Below are 26,296 nucleotides of genomic sequence, written 5' to 3'. Positions count from 1 at the left end.
ATCATCAGCATATTGAAGAATAGACAAGCCCCCGTCAACTAAATGTGGAATAAGACCCTCCACTTGGCCATCTTCTTTTGCCCTCGCAATCAGAATAGCAAGCATATCCGCTACGATGTTAAATAAAATTGGTGATATTGGATCCCCTTGACGCAATCCTTTTTTAGTTTGGAAATAATGACCTATGTCATTATTTACCCGGATCCCCACACTACCCTTCTCTATAAATTTTTGTATACAGGTACACCATTTAGGATCAAAGCCTTTCATTCGCAGCGCTTGTTGCAAGAAAGACCAATTTACCTTGTCATATGCCTTTTCAAAATCTATTTTAAACAAAACACCATCCAGATTTTTCTTATGGAGTTCATGTATGGTTTCATGTAGAATAACTACTCCCTCTAGAATATGTCTGCCAGGCATGAAAGCACTTTGGGTTGGTTGTATAACATTTTCAGCTATTGTGGATACTCGATTCGTCCCTACTTTGGTGAAGATTTTGAAACAAACATTTAACAGACAAATGGGACTAGTATCTGTTGTATTTGTATAGCATTTTATTTTTTAGGTAAAAGAATTATGGTCCCATAATTCAAGTGAAACAGAGGTAGCTCACCTCTGTGAAAACACTCAAACATAGCCATTAAATCATCTTTTAGAAAGTCCCAACATACTTGATAAAACTCCGCATATGTTTCTGTTGTACCACTCTGAGCGATATAATACTAGTGGAACGGTGTTTCATTGGTGTTATATCATACTTGCATACTACACCGTGCAGTGGTATGCCGGGTCACCACAATACACGTCTCGGAAAAGGAGCCGAGAGAGTGTGCATGTGGAGAACTACGGGGAGGCGCTGCTGAAATCCTGTGTCGGAATGGAATAGAGCATGAAAAAAGTATCGAATCTACACATCCTCTGGCTGTCCAAAAAACATGGACAATCCAAAATAGTTATGGCTATAAATATGCAATTTAATGCATATTTACGGTTGGCACGGCGACGAGGAGGCATCTCGATGGCGGCGGGACATGTATGGCCCTACAGAGTTGGCAGTGGCGATGGGAGGGGTTGTTGACGGCGGAAACTGGTGGAGGGAAAACTAAGTGATGAACTATGCATCCGATACATGGCTATATATAGTGATGCGAGGGCAAAACAATGGTGAAAAAACGATGGGAGAAAAATGGAGGGAAAAAAGGTAAAGATGATCCTTTGACTAGTGCCCTTTGCCGTGTGTTTTCACAAAATATAGTGCAAAGAAGGTCCTTTGCCGTGTATTTTTCCCTGGCGCACGACAAATAAAACGTGGGAAATTTTCCCGCGCGGGAACTTTTAGGTGGGAAGAAATGGCGCGCGGGAAAGTGACTTCAATGTGGCCCTAATTCTTTGCCATTTGTCTGTTAGAGGACATACGGCAAAGCCATGGCGCGTAACATCTCCGCTAACAATGGCTCAAAAGGACTCGTGGCGTGGCTCTTTGTCGTGTTCTTGTTCTTTGCCGTATGTTTTTTTGGACTTTTGTCGTGTCTGCTTGTACACCGTGTGTTTTTTCTGAAATTTGCCTTGTCCATACCCTTTGCCACGTTTTTTTTTGTACTATTTTGACGTGTTCTTTTTTCTTTGTCATATGCCTAACTATGTAAAACACGGTAAAGGGTGTCTTTGCCTCGTGTTCCTTGCTTTTTTGGAGTGCGGCAAAATTGTGGGAGCACGGAAAAGGGGGATCTTCCCGTGGTGCCTAGCTCGAAAGTTCGGACTGCAATTAGAAAATGAACCAAGTTGTCACTAGCCGGGTTGTCTGGTTTGGCTGGTTTCAGTTTTTTTGCACAGTATAAATTCATGCATGCAATACCTCCTGTCCTCCTTAACTAACAACGATTGGCAATATGATCAGCGACATGACATCGTTAATATATGTTACACATTCACGTGCTCACGCAATGTACTCTGTACTGTATGTACCATGGGACTTCATAGTTTTTGTTTTATTTTTCGAGAACAACTTCCGTGCGTAGAAGGTAGAACTAATTAACCCGACCCGCAGATGGTGCTAATGAAATAGGGCACGGTCGATATCACAGTTATTGTCATTTCGAAGAGTTCATCGCGAGGAAGTCAAATATGCAAACAAAATCTCATTTGTATTTATTATGCGAAAGTTATACTCATTTTAAAATTAGTAATGTACTATTTCAAGTTCCACCGCGCCACATTTCATAAGCACCGTTGCATTTTCCTAATTAACCTGGCATGGCAGTTGAATATAGTCGGTCTCATGGTCTCTCCCTAACCCGAGACATGCCCAAACGGACGAATGATGAGACGCTTCGCGACGGCCCTAAGCAGCTCCACCGCCGCGGTGGACTCCTCCATCATACGCACGTCTATGCCGGCCCTGATGAAGGGCCCGAAGAAGAGCTCAGATATGGTGACAACCATAAACCCGGTGCCGACAACGTACGCCGCTGCCTTGGGCGGCCGCCACAGCCCGGCCAGCTTGGCCCAGCGCTCGGCGACGTGGACCGCGGCATGGAGCGTGAAGAAGAGCAGCATCTCGCCCGTGGGGTGCTCCAGCGTCATGTACCAGTAGAGGAGCTCGTGGAGGACGCCCGACATGAGGAAGGCGGCGAGAACGCCGGCGTCCCGGCCCCACCTGGCGCGCACCGGAGCATACGCCGACGCGCGAAGGAGGTCCACCGCCATCAGGTTCCACTGCCTGCCCCAGAAGTCGTTGACGGACGCGACCACGAGAGGCGCCCTGAACTGCCTCTCCATGCCCGTGCCCAGCACGGCCGCGGCGACGAGGGCCACCGAGGAGAAGACGAGGTCCAGCGTGAGGAAGATCTGCGCGCAGTAGAGGTAGTGGACGACGTAGAGCGGAAGGGAGCCGGTGTGCGGATGGAGCACGGCGAGGCAGGTGAGGAAGAGGAAGCTGCGGGTGCAGGGGACGAGGAAGTCTGCGACGGGCGAGGAAGACTGCTGTTTGGTGGTGGTGTGGTGGCTGTCGGCGCGGAGCTTGATAGGGAGGCCGGCGCAGAGGAGGAACGGGAGGAGCGGGAGGGAGGGGTGGAGCGGGCCGAGATCGAGCGCGAGGAGGACGAGCTTGTTGGTGGCGAGCCAGGTGTGGAAGAAGGTGGACAAGAGGCGGAGGTGGAGGGAGTTGAACAGGCACGGCAGGTAGATGAAGACGAGGAACGTCGGGAAGAGGGCGGCGAGACGGTGGCGGCCCGGACGGAGGCGGCGGCAGGCGGAACGGGCGTACACCGTGCACACCGGGACCAGGAACGCCGTCCACGCCAGCGCCCTCAACTCCGACGCCGACGTCGGCTTCTCGAGAACCTGCATGACGCGTACGTGCGCGGTGCGAGTGTAAACACAGCCGGCGGGCAATGATCGGGCCGGCGAACCTGGCCAGCACCACGGAGTCAATAGTGTACCATGTAGTCCTTACCAAATGGTGTGTTAATCAGATCAGGTTAAGAAGCTCTATGTACGCTCGATCGGCTAAGGAAGGAAGAAGATGTACGTGCGGCGTGCGGCGCGGGTCATGTGGATTGTGGCACTGGCACGACACGATATAGCCGCACATGAATTACGGAGCTTGCAGTTGCTCACGAAAATACTGTGACCGCAAAGGAAGAACGAACTGTACGCGGTGGTGAAATTCCCCAGTAAAATTACGCACTTCCAACAGTTTTTTTTTTTTTTTGAAAGTAACCACATATTTCATTAATCGAACACCAAGTTACATGAAGCAACACACGTGGAAACTAAAAGATAAACCGAGATAAAATGATTATCCTGAATTTGCAGATAAAATCCTAAAAGATCGAGAAATACAAAACGATCCCTAGGGTTTTCTGCAACCACCCTAACAAGCGGCCGCCGTCCAATTCCAACGCCGCCGAGACGAACGCGAGAAGAAACGCCGAGCCTCCACCGTTGCAAGATCCAAAAAAGCACCATCGCCAATGAGGCTTTGTGAGTCGATGAACAGACCTGCTGCAAGCAGCGAGGCACATGTCGTTGTGGCACGTCGATCGGGGAACGTCCCCGCGCTGTCTTGGACCAAGATACGCCGCCTCCCATCGATGAAGTCGGAGAAGAACGGCATAACCACCACCTCCGGACCAACATCTTCGCTCCAGAAGAACCACCTCGCCACGGCCCCCAGTGCCGTCGTGGACAACGACAAACGCCAGTGATACGTCGAGAAACAGATCTCGCCAGATCTGAAGAACGGCGAGAAGACCAAGCTGTCGACCTGAAAGATCAACAAGCACACGTTGCCGACAACTCCGAGATGTCGCCGTGAAGGTCGCCGCCGGTGCGGGAGTGGAGTTGTGGCAGATTTATTTGCCCGGACGTCGCCCCACCACCCCAACGACGCACCATAGGAGACAAAAACTAACCCTAACTACTAAGCCAGAACGGAGGAATTAGGTTCCCCCTCCCTCATGCCGCCGCCAGAGCGGAAAGCGGAGGGAGAGGAAACCAGGCCCACCGCCCTGGCCGGAGATTGGGAAGATTGGATCCCGCCGCCGCCTATCACGAGCGACGAGGGGAAAAACGGTTCAAAAGTAATATATTGTTGGTTAAACTCTATTTTGTACATGTACATCGAGGTGGGAGGAGGACAATTTTCCTTTACAAATGGGGACTTAGCTCCGGCCACTGCATTGATTGATGCAAGAAATTTTTATTGCCTTACTAATATCTAAGTTTTATTATAAAAGGTTACATTATGAGTTGTGCATGGTCGATACATGGATCAACCTCCTAAAAACGGACCAAAATATGAAATGACACTCCATCAAAAAGTTATCCTATGATCAATACGTCAACTGAACTAGCTATATAAATTCCGAGCAAGCATTTTCAATCAGATGCGCCCATTAACCAAATCGTCTGGCTTCTCAGTTGACCTGAGGTAAGACCACGTGTGGAATCAGTGTGTGGTTAAAGGAATAACTTGCATAAAAGAAATCATTTTCTGCATTATTAAATATATAAACATTCTATGTACCCCATATGGCCTAAAATAAAGTACATACACCCACTCGGATTTACGATTTATCTTTCTTTCCAACCCCCACTAACCAATTTTCAAAACACATCTATGATGTTAGTGGGTGGAATAATATTAAAAGTCATGTGAACAATGTACAACACCACTTTAGCTAAAGAACGTGAAATGAACAAATGGTGTATTGACTCGTCTTGATCACAAAAACAACATTTTTTTTACTTCTTTGCCTATTCCATTTTGCTAAGTTATCTTTTGTGAGAATCACTTTGCGGTGCAAGAACCACATAAAATCCTAATTTTTAGTACTTTCAATTTTCAAAATATATTTCTAACAAATCTGGTATGATCATTCATGGAATCTAGATACAATAATTGGACCGTAAAGTAACTAGATGTTAGCTTCCAAACAAAAGCATCTGGTTGTGTGGTTAGGTGAACATCCATCAAACGACGAACTCGATGAAACCATATGTCTTCTTTATTCCATACAAGAGTGCGTGTAAAACATATGTTTAGTGGTACCTATGACATAACATTAGCAACCAATACTTGTTTTCCCTATACTATATGTTATATAGGAAGGAATATTGTTGTGTCAATGGGATGGTACCCAACCATGTATCTTCCCAGAAGCGGGTTTCCTCACCATTCCCCGCGTTGAAAGACATTGTTTCAGAAAAATCATATTTCCCAAAAAATAGGGAGTCAATAGGTTTCTCCTTTACTTAAGACAAATGTTTGAAGTGGAGGTATTTGTTTTGTAAGAGCTCTTTCCATACTCCTTGTGATGTTAAAAAACCACTTACTCAAATTTCTAGCACCTCCACGCCCCCCCCCCCCGATCTTTTGGTCGACACTTATTGCCCTCGTGTTTGTTAATACTTTCTCTTATGACCATCACTTTTTAGAAAAATCTTGATCTAAAAAATCAATATTTTCCTAAACCATTTACGTATTTCAAAGAAGGATAGCATAAACATCGGAATGCTAGTCAAAACTGAGTTTATTAGTACCAGCCGATCCCCATAAGAGAGTAACTTGCCCACCCAACTCACGAATTTTCTCTCAAAATGGTATTCTATCGGTTTCCATTCCGTAATCTTTAGCCTTCGATATATAGTGAATAGCGATAACCAAATATCCAAAAGGGAATTATTCATACTCACAACCTAATAAATTTATGTATTGATCCTCTACCTCTTGCTCCTTGCCGAAACAAAAAAAAGCTTCCCTTTTAGGGAAGTTAAGTTTCAGTGTAAATGAATGGTGACGGAAACACCCACACCCATGCGTGGGTGTACAAAAGTATTTCCATTTTCAGGTATGAAAGTTGTTCAAAGATGCATAAAATAAGCTTCATGTTAAGTGATTTCTCTCCCAAAATATTATGGTATGATCCGCATATTGAAGGTTCGATATCCCTCCCTCAACTATATGAGATATGAGACCATCAACCTAACCTCCCTCCTTTGCTACTGCTATTAAAATAGCAAACATATATATGCCATAATATTAAAAAGCATAGGTGATAGCGGATCACTTTGCTGTAAACATTTTTATTTATTTTGGAAGTAGTGATATGTGATTTACTCTAGTGCCCACACTCCCTTGACTCAAAAAAATGTTAATCCAATGGCACCATTTAAAATTGAAACCCTTCATATGCATAACCTATTGCAAAAAAGGCCACGTAATTCGTCAGCCTTTTCAAAATGTATTTAAGTAATACCCCATCCATTTTCTTCCTATACGGATCATCTCATGAAGAATCATAACCCCGTACAAGATATGTCTCGCAGGCATGAAAGCCATCTAAGTTGGTCTAATTAATAAATGTGCGACCTTAATTACACGATTAGTACCGACCTTAGTAAAGATTTTGCAGCTCACATTCAACAAACAAATGAGCATGTATTCTCGAATCTAACTATATTTTCTTTCTTAGGTAGTAAAATAACAGTGCCATAATTTAGATGAAAAAGAATGGTAATTCCCTCGTTGGAACTTAGCTAACATCTTTATCATGTCATGTTCAATAATTTCTCAAAAAGTTTGATAGAATTCTTATGGGAACCCGTTTGTCCCTGGTGCTTTATTCTTTTTTCCATTTGTATTATAGCTTCGTACACCTCCTTTTCTGCAAAGTCAGTTGTAAGAATACTATTTACCTCCCGCAACAATTGCGGGATATCCGTGGTTTTTGTTTCTATCAAAGAGAAACAATTGTTCGTCGGCGTCCCAAACAATATCTTGTAGAAAATTGTAACTTAATTATTTATATTATTTTGTCCCATAATAGTACCCTCATCTTGTTCAAGTTGATAGATCTGCCATCTTCTATGTTTTCCATTTTCAATTCTTTGACAATATTTCATATTATTGCCCCCCTCTTGCATATGTTTTACTTTTACGTGCTACACCCATTTTGATTCTCCATCTCTTCACAACGTATCAACTTTCCCTGAAGCGTCTCACAATGTCTCTCATTCCGAGGCAGTAAGGGGCGTGAGTATGCTTTTGTATCTGAACTATATATCGATAATGTCAAGCAAACAGTGTTTATCTTTTTTATAAATGTTGCTTTGATTTTTCTCCCAACCTCTCAAAATACTCCAGAGGTGACGAATCTTGTTCTGCCATATCTCTATTGGAGTGGCCCCATGCGATGTGGGGATCCAGCCCTTGACCACCATATCACTCAAAGAGGGGATGTTGTTCTTATTATTCTTGTGATATTGTTCACCGCTATCAGTCAACAAAGGCGCGTAATTGGGGATTTCTCTAGCCAAAGTTCAAACACTGACTAGTTTTTTGTTCCCATAACACACTTGCAAGAAGTCTACCAAGATTTTTGTGTGTCAGTGCGGTGTTTCTTTCCTATTAGCCCAGGTGAACTATCTGGTCGAGACTTCCGATAATCGCATTACAACAAAGAGCCATATAGCATTAAAATTGGCATCTTATTCTTCTTGATCTTAAAATCCCTGCCAATCATTACAAATAAGTAAAGCTCTGCCAAAAACTCACCTTTGTAGGCATCTTGAACTGCACCATAGACTATAATCCACAACTAGGGATCATTCAAAACTATTACTCTTGTGATATTGTTCACCTCAGTCAGTTCAAAGGGTCTCCTTATTACTCTTGTGATGTTGTTCACCGCAGTCAGTCAACGAAGGCATGCAATTGAGGACTTCTCTAGCCAAAGCTCGAACAATGACTAATTTTTTTTGTTCCCATGACACACTTGCTAGAACTCCATCAAGATTTCTGTGCGTTGGTGCGGTGTTTCTTTCCTATTAGCCAAGGTGAATTATCTGGTCGAGACTTTTGACAGCTGCATTAAAAGAAAGAGCCACCTAGCACTAAAATTGGCATCTTATTCTTCTTGATATTAAATACCCGCTCACTAACATAGGCAACGAATCATCATCACAAATAAGTAAAATCTCCTCCAAAAACTCACCTTTCTTGGCATCTTGAACTGCACCATAATCCATAACTAGGGATCATTCAAAACTATCTTCTTTTGATGAAAGATGACACTTAACCATACAAAGTCTAGGCCACCTGACAAATTCTTTAAGAAAGGAGCCGAGAAGTTATCTCTTCCTGTTTCCAAAACGACAATATAATCTAACTTATTTCCCCTAATGACCTCGTGTACAGCTACAGGCCTACATCATGTTTAGCGGGGTCTCTACAACCACCACTATTCAAGTAACATCCTTTTATTATCACCTCTTTTTATCCTTGTCCTCATTTCTTTTTAGCATGATTAAAGTTCTGTGTAAATCAAGATTTTTTATTGAATTAACAGAGGACTCTACTTGACTAGGAGACAAATCCAAAAAAAGAAAACCCAAGCTTCGATGCCTTAGCCACTACCACTAGTATTCCACGAGACACTGCATATATCTCTTCACTATACGAAACCTGTCAAACCTCGCCTATATTCTGAACTGAAGCTGTTACCGTATTCCACGCATGATATCACACAATCAAGACAATCTGCTTAGTCTTTCTTCTACGGATCAGCAAACCAAGCAGAGGGTTTCCTCAGCTGGGAGGGCAAGTCTTGGCCAGAGGAAGCGGAGACGCGTGCGGCCCGTGCAGCACGCCGTCGGCGATCACCTTGTACACCGCCTCCGTCGGGTGCGTCCCATCCCACGAGCCGTACGTAGATGGATCGTCGCAGACGCTGCAACCAGGTTTGCCGCACGCCACGGTCTGGTTGCCGCAACATGCGAGCAGAGCGTTCGTGATTCCTGCAGGGACGACAGCACAGGATCAGTTACGGTGCCTGCTGTGTTAGTTAAAAGACCGGCACTAGAGGCAAATCTTGCATGAGCTGCATCTGGCACGGCCCATGTAGATGTATCTACTTTTTTATTTTTTATATCTCGAAATTTCTACAGTATACATTAATATTTATAAATTGACAAAAAATTCTTAGAACAGAAAAGGTTACAGGGTTTTCAAAAAAAGTTCAAAACTTCGTATGCGGATTTTTTTTTCATATAGCTCATATTGGCAGGCTAAAAATGTTTGTAGAGAAAAAGGGTCGCACAGTTCAAAAATAATTGTTCACGAGGTTATTAAAAAACTTCATGTATTACACTGAAGTATTTCATATGATTCGAAAGCAGAAAATAAATAAAATAAGTAAGGAAACATGCATAAAAATAAAATAAAAGGAAAACAAAACAAAAAAAAAACATAAAGGGAAATGAAAAAGGAGAAAGAAAGAAAGAAAGAAAGAAAGAAAGAAAGAAAACATGAAAAAATAAAAATAGGAAATAATAGAAGTAATAAAGAAATTTCATATAGGGTTGGCCTTCTGTCTTGGCGTTGCCACAATCACTATATGACATCGCTATATTCCCAACCGACAAATTGGTTGGGAAAACCGCTTTCACCGATAGAAAGCAGATAGGGGATCAGTTTTTCCAATCGACCTTGTGTGTAACCATAAGTCCGCTTGGCAAAGGATTTTCCTAATGTATTTCCTTCCATAAATATCGTAGCATAATAACATGAAAACCCTAAAACGTGTCCAGTGCAATGTGCACCAATGTTAGTGGGCAATCGTCGCAACCAACTTGAAAAGCACACTCGTTAAAAGTATGAAAATTTTGACAAATAATTTAGCACCAAGATTGAACATATAGCATTTCACAATTTCAGTTTAAATTCAGTCCATCACTTTAGAAACAAAAAAGGTCAAATCTTGTAGCAAAGGTTTGTTATTCTAAACTGGGCTATGAATCGTAAAAATCACTTGTAGCTCCTGATCTCCAGTGATATCGCTTTTTAAAAAAATCAAAATTTTCATTTTTTATGTGTCCAGAAATTATGAAAAAAACATAAAAGTAAATATATATCTCTAGGATGCACGACCAATTTTTTAATTAAATATCTTTTTATATGTGATATGCACAAAAAATTCAAATGCTGGAAGGAAAAATGAGTACTTTTTGCCGTTCCAGAGCCATGTGTAATACTTATGTAACCTACAATATAAAGTATTATCTAGCAAAACTCTGCACATGTAGATAACATGTGCACATATCCATATTTTTGTATTTTTTGAAACTTCAAGGTACCATTTTCAAAAATAAATAAATAGATACCAAGAGAACTGAACCTGGGGATCCAAATCAGATGTTTATGAATTGAGCATACTAACAATATCTAAAGCACCCCAAATGTCATCCTAGGTTGTACAGCAAATTTTTGACGAATTAATGTATTTTGCGGATTAGAAAATATAAATTGATAATGTTTCCTTTTGATTAGTTCTCTTCACATTACTAGCATTGCGATGTGTGAAGTACAAATGAAGGAGAACGAAAACATAGGCGACCGAGCTCTACCAAAATTTCAGCGATTCCCGTTCACGGAATGTGCTCCCACCATTCACCATGATAATTATTCAATGAGAAAATTGCAGCAACATGATTTTGTATTGAATATATTTCAACTAGCATGTTATCTCCATCACACTGAGTGAATTCTTAGAATTTTACAAAGTGATTATCCTCGGCATAAGAAGGGCAGGCCATGCATGCATGCTCTCATTGCAATCCAATATAAGCCTACAAGAACGTACCCAAAATCGTGGTTGTACTCATTGTTAGCTAGATACTTTTTTACCGAATGTAGCTAAGTGCACGTGAACCAGTGGCCCAAGTATTATTAGCTATAGCAAACAGGCCACGACACGTACGACGTGCATGCTGCTGTACGTTGCTCCTGCTTGTCTGGCCACAACTGCTTAACCATACATGTCTGCAGTGCCCGTGTTACCCTGTACTCGCCCCACAGCTAGTGTTTCCAAAGAAACAGTGGTGTATACCAGACAAACAACTATGGTTGGTCCGATGTCGCCGTCTTAGAACGCGAAGAGCAAAAGGAGAAGAAAATTAAGAAGTAGCTAGAGCTAGCCGCGGGTGTACACGTACCTAGCCTTCCGGGGGCCTGGAAGATGCTCATCATGGCGCCGTACCAGTCGGCGTAGACGATGGTGACTTCCGGGTGGAGGAGCCTGAGCTGGTCGAGCCGCGCGTTGAGCACGCGGTTGTGGTACTCGGCAAACCTGTTGAACCAGCTCAGGCACTCCGGGTCCCGCGCGCTGCGCAAGCCGGAAGACACGCACCGGGCCGGGCGCACACAGCCGTCCCATCGCCACACGAGAATGACAAGTGCGTGCGCCGTGTGGGGTCCAAAACAGAAATAAGCGCCGTTTCTTCTTCCAATACTGCCTCTTGCATTAATTGCCGGCTGCGGCAAGGAATCGCGCTTAATTACCGTCGGCTTGCCTGCCTCGCGCCGATTTTAATTTGCTCTCTTCTTTTTTCCTTTCCTTGGGTCAGCTTGCTCGCCAAACTCGAAACGCACACTTTAATTCCCGTTGCAAACAAACAGTGGATACTACAGTAGCTTCTTCTTTTTTTTCCCGTTGCCTTGCCGCAGCAACTTGCTCGCGAACCAACTTTTTCACACAAAATACAAGTCGCTTAGAGACCCAGGTTACCCTACTGCTTGAATTCCAAAGAGCTGCAATATCCCGATTTTTTTTTTCCTTTGCCATGACTTTTGCCAAATTGCCCCCCACCACGCGTCGCGGTCACCGCCCAGCCACACACCGGTTTTGCCAAGCTCCGCCCCCACGGGCTCGAGCTCGTCAGAACGCCATGGACGTCGGAGGAGTTGGGGCCACTCCGTCGCTGATGTTGGGGCGGCGGAGGAGTTCCAAGCCGTGATGCTACGACCAATGTTTGCTAGAGCTGCCAGCGGCAGCGGCGACAACATTCCGCTTCACCCAAAAATTACTCTAGCAAACCCAATCTTCCTAGCAACATCTGGTTGGTTCCTGGTACCAAAGTCACAAAATACAGCTTGAATAAAACTCGCACGACACAGCAACTACTACCGTCATACTACTAGGCCATAAAGCCATGTAGACACAAAACTGGAGGCTCCAGGGCCAAGGCCTTCAACATGCAGTATACATCATACTACTATATGATGATCAACTGTGTACACAAGAAATACGAAATCACACCAACCACGAACCAGAAACTCCCCGATACATATGGAGTCCAACAAGAAGGCCACCACTGCCGTTGTTGAATCCTCCTCGTTATCATCAAACAAGAACAAAGCATCATCAGGTCAGCAAACACTCGGATTTACAAAAGACTCGAAATAACATCTGCTAAAATGGACACTTCATTCACTTATCCGTTCATCACCCAGCAAGAAAAACACCTGGGACAGTACACTCATGCCAACATTTACGTATGTACTACTTAAACCAAATCAAAGATCAACGACTCTGAAACATCACAACAGAACCACTATCTATTAGTGCCATTACTAAAATCCTACCAACAACTCTTATCAGATTGATGATAGCTTCAAAGTGAGAAAATGACTTGGGAAACTTGAATAGAAGCAACTTAAAGATGAACTTGAAAATTCAGCTGCTCCCAGGTACAGTGCCTCGATATATGTCTACCTCAACATTAACAATTGATATAAACACTGAATTTCTCTCACAACATTAAGAAAACATAGCAGACAATAACCAATCGGTCTAACAGTAGAGCGCGACCAAAGAGAGAAATTCTACCTTTGGTATCCAGCACTTGGACAGACAGCGTCATCCTCACACTCCCCTGCCACCCAGAACCTGCAGAAAACAGAAAGAAAAAACATTATCACCAATACCAGATATAATTGCTTACAGTGGGTACTTCAACCTTGCTAAAACAAAACTGGCATTCTTGTGATTACTAATTCAACCTTGCTGCTGGCAAACATTCCATATGGTCCACAAGTGACCATTAGTATTTTGAAATCACTCTTTCAGCTCCAAAACTGGTTTTGGGACTCGGCTAACATCAGCGTGCCTCTTTCTACATTTTGAAATCTCAAACACAAGGAACTACATAGAATCGACTAGCCAAGCCAATAAAAGCAACAGTTGAATTTCTTGGCAGAGCATGCACATAGAAGACTCAAAAGAAAGTCAACAATACACATTGCAATTTGACCAAAGGTCAGATGCATAACAACCGCACACACACTGCAAACAAAGCATCTTTTCAAATGGTGAAGAGCCGATTTTCAAATGTGTGAATCAAGTCTGCGCATTTGCAGTAAACAGCGATTAATAATAAAAAAAGATCAACCATATGAATGTCATGCTTCCGAGAAAATACACTTCAGATTGCTCTCCTTGTGTCTAATGCCCACCAATTATCATACGCAAACTATGATATCACAGTAAAAAAATATAAGAAAGCCTCAAGAATAGTGCATGGCTAGCACAAATAGCACAGCAGTAGTGCCAAATAGTGCATGGCTAGCACAAAAACAATACTATCAAATAGCAGACACTAGCTACCACCAAAGCATAGTGCATGGCATGCACTAGACGCGGACACGGCTGGGGCACCAAGGCCATGACCCAAGCACAATACGCAGAACACTACTGCCTAGCATGGCAGCATGGTTTTTGAGTCGCTGTATAGCCGCTGTTTAGTCGTTGCATACAGCGACTTATACTATACAGCGACTTATGGCGACTATACATGTTTTTTGGTCGACTATACATGAGTCACAGGGTTTGGCGACTCACTTTTGAGTCGCGACTCAAAAACCATGCATGGCAGCAATGTATACCAGCAGAAAGAAATTCGACCTTTGGCTGCTGAAGTTGGCAAGCGCCTGGAGAGCGGCAGCGAGGTCGCTGCAGTGGCATGAAGCGCCTGGACATGTAATCAACACCAGACTATTAAAAAGAAGAAAGTTTCTACAAGAAAGATCTAGGAAATATTAACAGCTAAAATTATAGAAATTTTGGAAGTGTGAGTTATGGTATCACAACCTCTTGAAGGCCTCGTATCCCTTTCTATGTAGCTGGAGCGCTCTCTCCTTGGGTCTGACAGTGTAAAGGCAATATCTGCGTAGAGATAGGTTATACATGGTGAGTTGATACTTAATTTTGCACAGATCCATGCAGGCAGAAGCAAATAATGTATTGATAGCAACCCTAATCTAGCAAAATCATATAAACATGTAGGTGTAATATGTTCCACGATAATTAATATCATATCTGCAAAGAAGAGGAAATGGGTTGCAGAAGCACGCTCTACTGATGCATCGTGACAAGCTTGAGATAACTAGCTAAATTTGCACGCCACGCCAATGATTAAAACAAGTTCAAACTGAAACATCTATGGATATACACCTATCTCACATAAATGGGACCCAAAACTTTATAATATACCAAAATTCAGTATGAATGACTCTAGGCCAAAGTGGATTCATACAACAGAACAATTCCCTGTTAAGAATTTCATAACTGTACCAAAGATGAAAGATTTCAGAGTCAAATAACACTGAAACAATGTAGGAGCTAGTAGAGAGAAAAATTGAACTACTATCCAACCCTAGCCAAGTAAACTAGTATAACAATGAAACAAATTCGATCCAATTCATGCAGTAAATACAGTACCAACCGAAGGAGTGATTAATCAGTACTAGCAGTATCAAAGCTAGGCTGCATAGGACATGGCAGAACAGGGGGAAAGCATGAACTTGTGCAGGGCGTGGACACGGTCGGGGTTGAGGACATCTTGATCGAGCTGGAGCTGGACGAGTTCCTCCTCGAGCATGTCCTAGTCTCGTTCTGGGAGGATACACACTTAATCAGCAATAGCAGATTTGCAAAACACTTAATCACGAATGGCAATAATCTACACCCAAACCGTAGGCAGCCAGAGAAGAAAAAAATTTGACCTTTCAGATGCCAGTGTCAGGGTCGAGGACGCCTCCTCCCTCGAGCTGGGGCTGGACGAGCACATCCAGGTCGTCCGCCTCCTCCCCTTCTGCGAGGACGCGCATGTCATCCCCGGCAATCACCTCTCTGTCCCCAACCACGAGAAGCCAGCACTGGCTGCTGCAATCGGAGGAGAAGGCGGCGGTGCTGGCCGGATTCGATGGGGAACGAAGAGGAAGGAGGGGTGGACGGTGCTGGAGCCATCCGTGGCGCCGTACACGGTAGCCAGTGTGCTGCAAGCCCTGAGGTCGCCGATGTCGGTGAAGGCTAGCTGGCCGGCCGCATCTGCCGCGCGCGGAGCAGCCGCTCGCCGAGCCAGCTCACCACCAGCAGATGTCGGGGCGCCGGCGTCGTCATGGACCTCCTGCTCCTCCGCAGGTGACGCCCCGTCTCCCCTCCGCCTCACCACCATCCGCAGCCGCGCCGCCGTCCGCCATGCATGGAGGACAAAGGCCGAACCTTTCTCCTCTGTACCGAATGGATCCTAGGCTAGGGTGTGTGTTGGGGTCTGATTTGGTGGTTCAGATAGAGAGAGGGGGAGGATGGGGGTCCGGAGAGGCATGGAGGCGGCGGAGGTGGAGGAAGGCGGCGGTTCGGTGGGGAGGAGTGGTTCTCGACAAGGGTGGGTGTGGGGTTCTTTTTCTTTTATTTTGAGATGGTCTCGATTTTGGTCTCTCGCCGCTCGAATTTTGAAGCGTCAGGCTAATAATTTCTTCCGGCCCGCGCGGTAGAACAGCGACGCGTGGAAATTCCAGCGTGTCTTTCGGACCTTGGATGGAGCATTGTGGACGGCTGAGATATACTAGCTCGTGGTGGCTGATCCGCAGGTAGCCTCTTCCTGTGTTTGCATTGGCGCTCTAGGCTTTAGACATTGGTTTAAAATTTGTTGGTACAAATATAGGTCTAAACCCTAGATGCATACCCCAAAAATATAAGGTTTAGGACTATTGTTGACTTGTAGTGCAAAACACCGACTTTGAGGTGACAAACCCAACTCTTGTAAAGACTTGAAATCTTTTTTAGGTTGAACATATTTCTATGACCTATTCTAACATAAATAGAGTAGGGGAATGGGTTTTGTACACACACACACATGGGTGTGGGTGTGTTTTTGACCGTCGTTTATTCCTCGTGATTCCCGCTCGCCGTGGTAGATGAAAAATATCTCTATGTCCTCCTTTTATCCGAATCTCAAAGCAAAGTGGACGGTGAGGGAAATACCCACATCCATGGATGCAAGTACATAAGTATTTCCCAAAAGAGTAAAGTCACATGAAATTACAAGTTTTGACTAAAAGTGTTTAGGGGGTGGACATCATAGGCCCCTCAGGAAGGGAATGCATGAAATCACGCGAGCAAAAGTAAAACACATTTCCCTTTTGCATGAGGTCATTATATGGGTATATAAGGTCCACAATTGGCCCTTGGCGCTCATTTTATTTTCCTCGACTTTTTAATATTATTCTTTAGTTGTCATGTCTTCCCTATCCTCTCTTTTCTCGCCCTTGTTCTCCTGGGTTCCTTCACACGTACCGGTTGGGCTCACACCCTACCCTGGATTATCATCTTTTAAATGGCATACAATTTCATGTGCATTCCTTAGTGCCCATGTTAATTAATTATAGCATAATACTCGTCATATTGTGTGCCATCTTGTTGCCGTACTTTATTGAGGCCTTTCCTTCATGCCTGGAGATAGCTACAATAATTTCATTTCATGCTCGTCTTGTTGTTGAGCGTTATTGATAGGAGACACAGGGCATACAATTTCATTTGTTGCCGTGTGATGTTACTTTGTTCATGAAATGATATATTACCCATCATTTCATGTTTTTGCCGGCATGAAGTAGAGAGGTTTCATGAAAAATCACCATTCCTGTGTTTCTCTGCTAGTGTTAGGGGGATATAACACGCATTTACCCGACACAGAGTGCCATTGTAGCGACGATGCATGCAAATCTTAGGGTAGGGGGCAACATCGTCTTTAGTAAAGATACAAGTGCCCTTTGGCTTAGGAAATGTCAATTTCGCCATACCGGTAATGATGGTGTAGGAGCAAGACCCATATTCTACCACTTTGTTTGGGAGGAGCCTTTGATGTTGGTGTGCAAGATCAAGTTGGTGTCCGAGTGGACTAGCTTAATTGGCGAGTTAGTTTTCTAGTTGGAATCATATGTGTTGGTTGGTTAGTTAGCTTTCCACATCCCCATGTTGGCTAGCTACCAAGTATTGACTTAGCTTAGCTTTGCCTCGCCCGTCTAGCTCGCCTGAGGTGTGCGTTGCCGTGAGTGTCGTGTCGACTCCGTAAATTCCACTCATGTGACTAAGCTTCTCGGTAGTACGTGCCCCGACTCTAGCCGAGCATGAAGTTGCACTTCCGGCTCTGGTTCTGGTTCAACGAAGAACCTTCTGAGTAGCATAGCATATCGGGGAAGGACAGTTACACGGCATCGATGTCGAAGGGAAGCGCTCCTTGCTTATTTTGATGTTCATGTGTTGTTGGTTGAGTTTGGGTTTTGGAGTCATCCCAGCCAATGAGATCACCATTACCCGCCTCCCATGGATTGACACATAATAACTGATCCGAACCTTCAAATGCAACTGATCCGACGGCCGAAACGAACCAAAACGAACCTTGGATCCAAAAACACAACACTTGGTACTAATTATTATTGCGGGAGGGAGCTTTTAACTGCGGGGGAGAAAATGAGGAGACACGCATTACCATCGAGGCGTCCCCTTTATTTAGCCTGCACTTAATGCGATTTGGAGATAATCACGCCAACTGTGTTCGTCCCTAACCAACCAGGGATCCATTCCCGGACCAGCTCGCCGGCCACCCAACCCGGCAGCTCGCCGGCTGCCACCAGCCCCGCCGCCTCTCCTTCGTCTATCTCCCTCGCCGACCCCGCCGTCTCGCGCCTCCATGGCTTCCGCGCGCGGAACCCTAGCACCCCCTGCCGGCCGCCGTCGAGGACGAACCAACCTGGCCTCGATCAGCTCTCCTGCTCCCCGACCTCCCTTCGCCGGCGCTCGTCCAGGAGGAGGACGCCGACCGGTCCCTCCAGATGCGCCGCTCTCCTCCGACAACCGCACGCCTCTGGTCAGGACTTCCTCCCCCCTTAACCACACGTCCTCCCTTCCTCTCCCGCTGACGCTGCTGCATTTTCTCTTTCTCTGCAGCTCGGGAAGGACGCTGACATAGCCGGAGAGGACACCAGGACGCGAGCCACGGCAGACGACCAGAACGCGAGCCACAGACGGCAGATGACCTTAATTTACCACCACCAAGTTCCACCCCCGGCACGAGCAGCAGCTCCGTCGCCCCCCCTCCCACACGCACGCTGGTGAGATCTTGCATCCGCACGACGCTGCACCGGCCCTGGGTGTATGTAGTGGGGAAAAGCCATCTTTCTCTATTTTACACCATTGCATTCACCGGTCTTTGATTTACAAGGTGTTCTAGGTTTGGTCTAGGATCGCTGCAGCTACTTTGTTAGCCGGATTCGGGGCTAGCTTGCACTCGTATTTGAAATTTCAGAACTGGAAGCCCCCCATGAGGCGTTGGTACCTGTGTGAGGCAGCACCCATAATTAGTTTGTTCTCCTAGATATAAGGGACGCGCTTCTTGCTTATTTTGATATATGTAACCGCTTGGTGTTATAGCTCACATGCTCAGAAGTGTAAGTTGATTACTTGCCGAGGTTCTGGTTTGATGCAAGTTATTCGGATGTATAAATTGTAGGTTAGGGTTGAATCATGCTTGAAAATGTTTGGTCAGATATGTAGCGACCTTCTATAATTTGATCGTGCTTGAAAACTTATAGAATGCTTGCAAAGATTTATCATATTTGTAGCCTCATAAATGATAAATCATGTGATAATGTCTGGAGATTTTTTTTTTACTTTAGGATATGAACCAGATATGTTTGTTTATGGAAACTCGAGAACCTCAATTGTTATATCTATCTTGTTAATTCCAACTATCTCGCTTAAATCATGCAGCGACACACGTGGAGATGCACTGGAGCTGTATGAGAACATGCAGACCAAGGCGGCGGCGGGTTTAGGAACGCCGACTAGGTCCACTTGGACAACACTGGGGACAAGAACGACTACGGCTCATAATAAGGTACCTTCCACTGCCTTCTCCGAATGTAATTTACTAGTTCCTTTCCATGTTTCTAGCTAACTTGAACCTTGTAATTCTGCCGTTAGCCGTGAGAAGATACTGGCACGAGGAGCTGCGGCTACTGCTGTTGCACCTGTACTTCGAGGAAGGAGTAGTGCTTGGCCTGGTTGTTGTGCTACATCGCAATTGGTATTGGTGTGGTGACAACGTCCAGCGCAACTATTTCCATTGCCGATGACCAGCGATGCCACCACGTGACCTGCTTCTCGGGCCATCCCGCAGCATGCACTGGCAGCCGAGAGCCACCCCTGCCCCTGCCTAGCTGCAGGACATTCCTAGTTTTCTGCTGCCTGGCTTCATCGACGTGGTTCTGCCATTGGAAGGTATAAATCCTTTTCTCCTAGGTGTGTTTCAACTCATGTTCTGTTGTTAATCAAGTGATGTTATTGATGGTTTGTAACTCTGCAACTTGATATTTTTTCTTGATGCGGATTGAGCTTATAGATATGTCATATGTGTTCTGTTACTCTGTTAGTAGCTTGCTTGGTAGCAGGAATATATACCTTATGAAATGGGTTTTCAAAATGGAGCAGATTTGCTCATTTCCTAACGGAGATGTGACAAGTTTGTGCTTCCATTGAAGGGTGGTTATAATTTTTTAGGTTAGTACTATGAGATGCCATTTTTTTAATTGTGTGAAAGGCTTGTACAAATACCATTTTGTGGTGGTGAAAGCCTGAAAGGCATATGAATTTTGTTGGTGTGGGTTTCTTCTTTATAAGTAATTTGATTCCGAGATGGAAGGACCTGAATTTGAGTATTTCTCCTTTCCGTTATAGGCCACTATGTTTTTGCTTATGCCAGTGTTGTATAATTTTGCAAGAAAGCTACAGTCAGCTACAGGCCTACAGTCATTTGGTAACTGACAAGTTTTCTGCTTCTGTATATAGATTTAAGAGTTAGGAACTTAATCAGTACAACTTATCACTTCAGTTTGGATAAGCAGCTGTTTGTGCCAGCATTGTATAATTAGCTAGAAAGCTATATTTGTTCTTCACACATGGTGTTAAGTGAATTAAGAATCATGACAGAAAACTATTGTTACGCCATCACTGACACCAAGTTCCACCCGGCCCCCGGCAAGAGCAGCAGCTCCATCGCCCCCTCATACACGCACGCTGATGAGGCCTTACCTCTCTGTGACGAAGGACGCTGCACCGGCCCTCGGTGTATGTAGGGGAAAAAAGCGACCTTTCACTCTTACGCGATTGCATACACCGGTGTTTGGTTTACAAGGTGTTCTAGGTTTGCTCTAGGTTTGCTGCAGCTACTTTGTTAGCCAGATTCGAGGCTAGCTTGCACTCGTATTTGAAATTTCAGAACTGGGAGCCCCCATGAGGTGTTGGTACCTGTGTAAGGCAGCACCCATAAGTAGTTTGTTCTCCTAGATATAGGGGAAGCGCTCCTTGCTTATTTTGATGTATTTAACCGCTCGGTGTTTTAGCTTAGATGGTCAGAAGTGTAAGTTGATTACTTGCCGAGGTTCTGGTTTGATGCAAGTTATTCGGATATATAACTTGTAGGTAAGGGTTTAATTATGCTCGAAAATGTTTTATTAGATATGTAGCGGTTTTCTGTAATTTGATCGTGCTTGAAAAGTTATATCATTCTTGAAAAGATTTCATATTTGTAGCCTTATAAATCATGTTATAATGCTTGGAGATTTTTACTTTAGGATATGATCCAGATATGTATGTTTTCCTAAGGGAGATGACAAGTTTGTGCTTCCATTGAAGGGAGGTTTAAATTGTTTAGGTTAGTACTATGAGATGTCATTTTTTTAATTGTGTGAAAGGCTTGTACAAATACCCATTTTATGGTGGTGAAAGGCTACAAAGCACCGATACGGCGATACGAGTACGGGGTCATGGCAATTTCTAGAAACAGTAATACCGCGATACGACAAGTATACATATAAAATTTAATAAAATGGCTTTTGATGAAGATAAAGAACATATAATGCTGATCAAAATACCTCTGTCGTATTCACTGCCTCCATGCTGATAAAAATTAATAAACTGGCTTGTAGATGCCGGAGACCGCTCCGTCCCGCAACCGTCGGCCACCTACCCAACTTGCAGATGTCGGACGGTAGCCTGAGTGATGATTGATCCTGCACATTTGTAGACACAAGTTTTCTGGAAGACTTATGGGGAAGGCTGCTGCTGGTTGTCTGCATCGTGGTTATCCTGCCATAGGGAGGTATGTAAATCTCAAGTGCCTCGAGTATTTGTTTTGGCAAAGCACCTAAATATTGCTGCTGTTACTTTGAGTCTTTTATAAATACGAGTGTTTGCTTTTTATTGACCTGACCATGCAATGTTCTTGCTCGAGGATAACGAGGACTAAACAACGGTGGCGGTGGCCTTCTCCTTGGATTCCATGTGTACAGGCAAGTTTCTGGTCCCTCATTGCTGTGATTTCTTACTCTTGTGTACATAGTTGATCATGTAGCGTTTGTACATGCTCGTTGCTGGCCTGGACTCTCTAGTTTCGTGTCTACACCATTTTTATGGTCATATAGTGTACATGCTCATTTCTTAGCCTGGTTCCATTCAAGAGCTCATCGATATCGGCATCCGAATGGATTGCAGCCATGCTTACTGTACAAATGTGGTTGTTGATCATTACCTTGTGGACATGTTTCTCTATGCCTCTGTGACTTGTGGCTGGGCTCTGTTAAGAGTTTAGGGCATGAACTAGTTCAGGAATTGACGATTTTAGCATCTTGATAATGCTATAATCCCAAACATGATGCCCTGATTTGTTTTGTAGGAGTTGGTCATGGCAGCGATAAGTAGTTCATTGTTTCTGTGATGTTTAGGAATGTTGTGTTAGTGTTTGATTTTAGTATTGTAGCTTCGTTTTGGTTTTTTAAAAATATAGATCTTGTATGTTTACAATATGTTATATCTGCATGAAGTCGTTAATTTGGGTCTTAATAACTCTCTGTCTCGTTTAAAACAATATGATGTTAAGTAGACTGCTTGTTGATAATGTCAGGCTGTACAGAATCTTGAGCTTTTATTGTTTGTAGGAAAACAATACCGTGATGTTTACAGTAATAGTTCCATATGTATAGTTGAATCGCTGCCAAAAGCCCGCTACTGAACTTTAGACGTAGGAGTGCTGCAATGCTGAAATCTGCTTGGTCTAGTACAGGCCTACAGGGTATGAGGACGACACAGCCAGTGAGGATCAGTAGCTGATACCTGTACATAGGTCCTCTTATTTCGTTTTTGGGTATGGACATATATGAATGGAACCTTTGTTAGTAGTAGTTTCTACTAATGAAGCTATCTATTCATGCAGAAAATGCTGGCCATTGCAGCAATGCTAGAGTGCAAGGAAACCAAGGGTGTCGCAGGTGAGAATCTGCATTCTCCTCTTATCTCCTCTATGTGCTCTGTTATAGCCAAGGTTTTTTATTTTCTCGGTGACAGTTTTTTACTGGAGTACACCGGAAAATTCTGTTAACTGCGAAATCTTGGGATTTTTTTGTCCAAGTTTATTCAAACAAAATTTAAATTCATTTTATTTGGCACCAAACAAAGAAATTTCTAGCTTAAACTAGCAGTACATGATGTGCAACGCAGTGGTGAGACTTTTCCGTGAAAGAGCAGAAGGCCGCTCTCTCGAATCCCAGTTCTGCAACCTTTCGCCCATTTTAAAGTGAAACATAGTGTAAATGACAAAAAAGGTAAATTTGGGGAGGACCACTTGAAGATGAGATCTTACGGAAGGTTCTGGGCACCTAACCACCACACCACATGAAGCTTCTTGAAAAATAAAGCATACTGTACCTGACAAACGATTGTAGTTTAAATTCAAGTTTAGCCGTTTTTTTATCGGTATTTGTATTTCTCGGAGGGTAATGAAATTTCCGGTTTCCGGCCAGTTTCCGAAATTCTCGGCTGAGAAAAATAACCTTGGTTATAGCATGGCCATTTAGGCTTGGATATTCTGTGATCCGGCCATCTGGGATCTCGGTTGTCTTTTGAGAGAATGGTATTAACATGGTGTGCTGGCCTTGCTGTTGGGTGCAATCTTTGTAGTTATATCTTTTGACATGTGGTATTGTTTCAAAATTTACTTGGATGCATGGCCAGGTTTCTTCCTTTTGTATGGTTGTTTTGGCTTCACCATGAATATGATTTAGCTCATATATATACCTTAAGCCACTGTATATGGAATTGTTAATCGTGCTATTTTTGGGGGGCTCAAAGACCCACCGACTGTAATCAACTATACCCGGTATTGGTAATAAACATGTGACTGATGTCCTGTTTTTGTTATCTGCAGGCTGCGCTTGGTGTGATGCAGGGGTTGAACGAGGACAACGGACTGCTCTGCTGATCGCAGCTATGTATTTGGTTGGGCTATCCTCCGGCCGCTTCCGTGGGTTGCTGGCTTGGTATGTAATAACAATGACATGCTTATTCGTTGTTTCCCTTCCTGTTTCAGCGGATTCGAAAGTTGCGTGTTTCTGTAGGGTTTGTTTCCTTCGGTGGATTTGCATATTACTGGTTTAGGCTGAGGTGCAGCCATGTGAGCTGTGTTGTGCACGTGATGCATATATATGTCCAGAAAAGCTGGAGGGTCATGACAAAATTTTCAAGACTCATGCTGAATAATCTTGCATTGACTGATTAGCTTTTGCTTCTTGGTTTGTGAGCTAGCTTTTGCGTGTTTGGGCTCAAAAAATAGAGTAGCTAGCTAGATAGGAAGTGGCCTGCACGTCTGAGGCATCATGCGAATCAAGCTTCTACTTGTGTTTGTCGCTGCTGGTACGTCATGCAAATAGACCGATGGAAATGGCTATGGGTTTCGGTTTGATTGAAATAACCGAGACTCATCTAAATTTAGGATCGTAGTGTGCTCTGGTTGCATCATTCATACTCAATATTTGATAGTTGCTGTCCACTGAAGAAGTGATCATTCATAGAAGTCTGGACCATTCTTGTCTTCAACTCTACTTTTTGTGTGTTCTATTGAAATCAGTTCCTGTCGCTATAGTTGTTTGTGTATATATGCACTAATCTCCATTTTAATGACACTTCATCTTGTATACCCGATTGTCCACTGTGTACATGCTTTTTATGGCTGCTGTGGGACTATTCTGTTTCTAATATGTTTCTAAAAAGGAATTTTCTACTTTATCGTATACCTGCTGGTAAAATGTTATGTTATTATTTAAGATTTTCTCAGGTGAGTTGTGACTAGGGAATAGTCCTTTACCTATCTTGTTGATTCATGGCTGTAATTAAAGAATCATATTTTTTGGCCAAGTCACCCTGCAATTTATTTGACTTTCTAGAATAATCAACTTAACATATTTGCCAAATATTTCTTGGTTTTCTTTCAACATGCCTGTGAACATTTGTGATTGCTGGCACTAAGCTTGCGCACTCTGTTTGCAGGATGGAGAAGTGGAGCTGCCAGGAGTTGTGGTATGTGATATATCATGGCCATCTAGAGCGGATGGCGATACTTGCTGATGTTCAGTTTTGCCATAGTAGCAATAAGGATTATGAGTCGCTGAGTCGCAACTTGTCCCTGGGGTACCGACTCACAGACTAGTCGTGACTACTCTCGACTAGCGCTAGACTTGCCGACATTTGAGTTGTAAGTACTAAAAAAATGCTAGGTAAATAGACTACTAATAGTAGTATACTACAATATATTTATGGCACAGGGGAGTTGCGAGCAGCCTGATACTGTGACAATTGCGTCCAGTGGGCTGGGCCTCCACTTCTGTGATGAGAGGCGACGCAAGGGGAAGGATGGCCAGAGGAAAGGCGGCTGGGTGGGAGGGGTCTATTTCGATCTGGAGCGGTAGGGTTTCACGGGCAGGCCTTTTTGTCCCAGCCCAGAACTAGCTGCTGGACTAAAAAAATAGAGACTAGTCGTGATTTGTCGTCAACTTGTCGATCGATAACTTCAACTAGTCGTGTCGCTCCAGGTTGTCAACAGTGAGGTTGCGACAGGCCGACAAGTCGAGCGACTCATAATCCTTGTAGCATAACTAATCTGGATCTACCTGGTCATGGCACAAGTAAAAAGTGTTGGTGTACGTAACTCTCGAAGCGTAGTTAACTTCCAGATCTCCTGGAACTGGTTTTGATGTGTTTTATTAGACTATCGGTATATTACATCATGGTTAATCCCTAACATGTGTGATGTGCATGTGTCTTGTGTTTGGGCAAGCCTTGTGTTTATAGGTCCTCTACTTTGCTGGATTGATTGCCTCTACTGTGCCCTGCTCTACTCTTTCCTGGTAGTTACGCACTTGGTGTTAAGTAAAAGGTGGTCATTGATTTGTTATCTCTGTCTCAATTAAAATTGGTGTTTTTGTTAAGAAAAAAGTAAAATTGGTGTTTGTTTTGTGGCGCTGTGTAGAATGGAAGGGATTATCATATTCTCCTTCTACTCCATGCTACTAGATTTTAGAGCTTTGGCTAGGATGTTGCAGTGAGCAGCAAATTTATTAGTTGATGAATCTTGCAGTTCAATCACTATCTATTTCTGCAGTAGATGCATTTGTCAACTGTAGCTTATCAGTCTGGAATTTGGCTACTCGTGTGAGTTTGTGTGCTTGCTCTCTGAAAAGAGTATCAGTGTCACTAGGATGATGATTGATATTTGTAAAGAGGATAATAATTTGGGTGGGTTTTGAGGAGGAGTGAGGTGGTGGGCTTGAATGTCCACTTTGGTATAG

The 26,296-nt window shown here is 43.8% G+C and overlaps 2 protein-coding genes across 2 annotated transcripts in view; both read right to left on the bottom strand.

Annotated features, from left to right (window-relative positions):
* Window positions 1-2,292: 2,292 nt before the first annotated feature.
* LOC124663428 (probable long-chain-alcohol O-fatty-acyltransferase 5) lies at window positions 2,293-3,351 on the bottom strand. The gene has a single exon (XM_047201128.1). The coding sequence runs from the start codon at window positions 3,349-3,351 to the stop codon at window positions 2,293-2,295; it is 1,059 nt and encodes a 352-aa protein (XP_047057084.1).
* A 5,471-nt stretch (window positions 3,352-8,822) lies between these two features.
* The window catches only part of LOC124667743 (GDSL esterase/lipase At1g28600-like), a 35,180-nt gene continuing 17,706 nt past the window's right edge, over window positions 8,823-26,296 (bottom strand). The window contains exons 4-5 of the mRNA XM_047204997.1: window positions 11,500-11,633; window positions 8,823-9,303 (exon numbers count right to left, since the gene is read on the bottom strand). Coding sequence (XP_047060953.1) covers window positions 9,095-9,303; window positions 11,500-11,633 — 343 coding nt within the window. The 3' untranslated portion in view covers window positions 8,823-9,094. The remainder of the gene's footprint in view (window positions 9,304-11,499; window positions 11,634-26,296) is intronic.

This window comes from Lolium rigidum, chromosome 6, assembly GCF_022539505.1.
Source record: "Lolium rigidum isolate FL_2022 chromosome 6, APGP_CSIRO_Lrig_0.1, whole genome shotgun sequence".
Classification (NCBI taxonomy): Eukaryota; Viridiplantae; Streptophyta; class Magnoliopsida; order Poales; family Poaceae; genus Lolium; species Lolium rigidum.
Note: the sequence above shows the minus strand (reverse complement) of the source record. Positions and strands in the feature narration are given on the sequence as shown.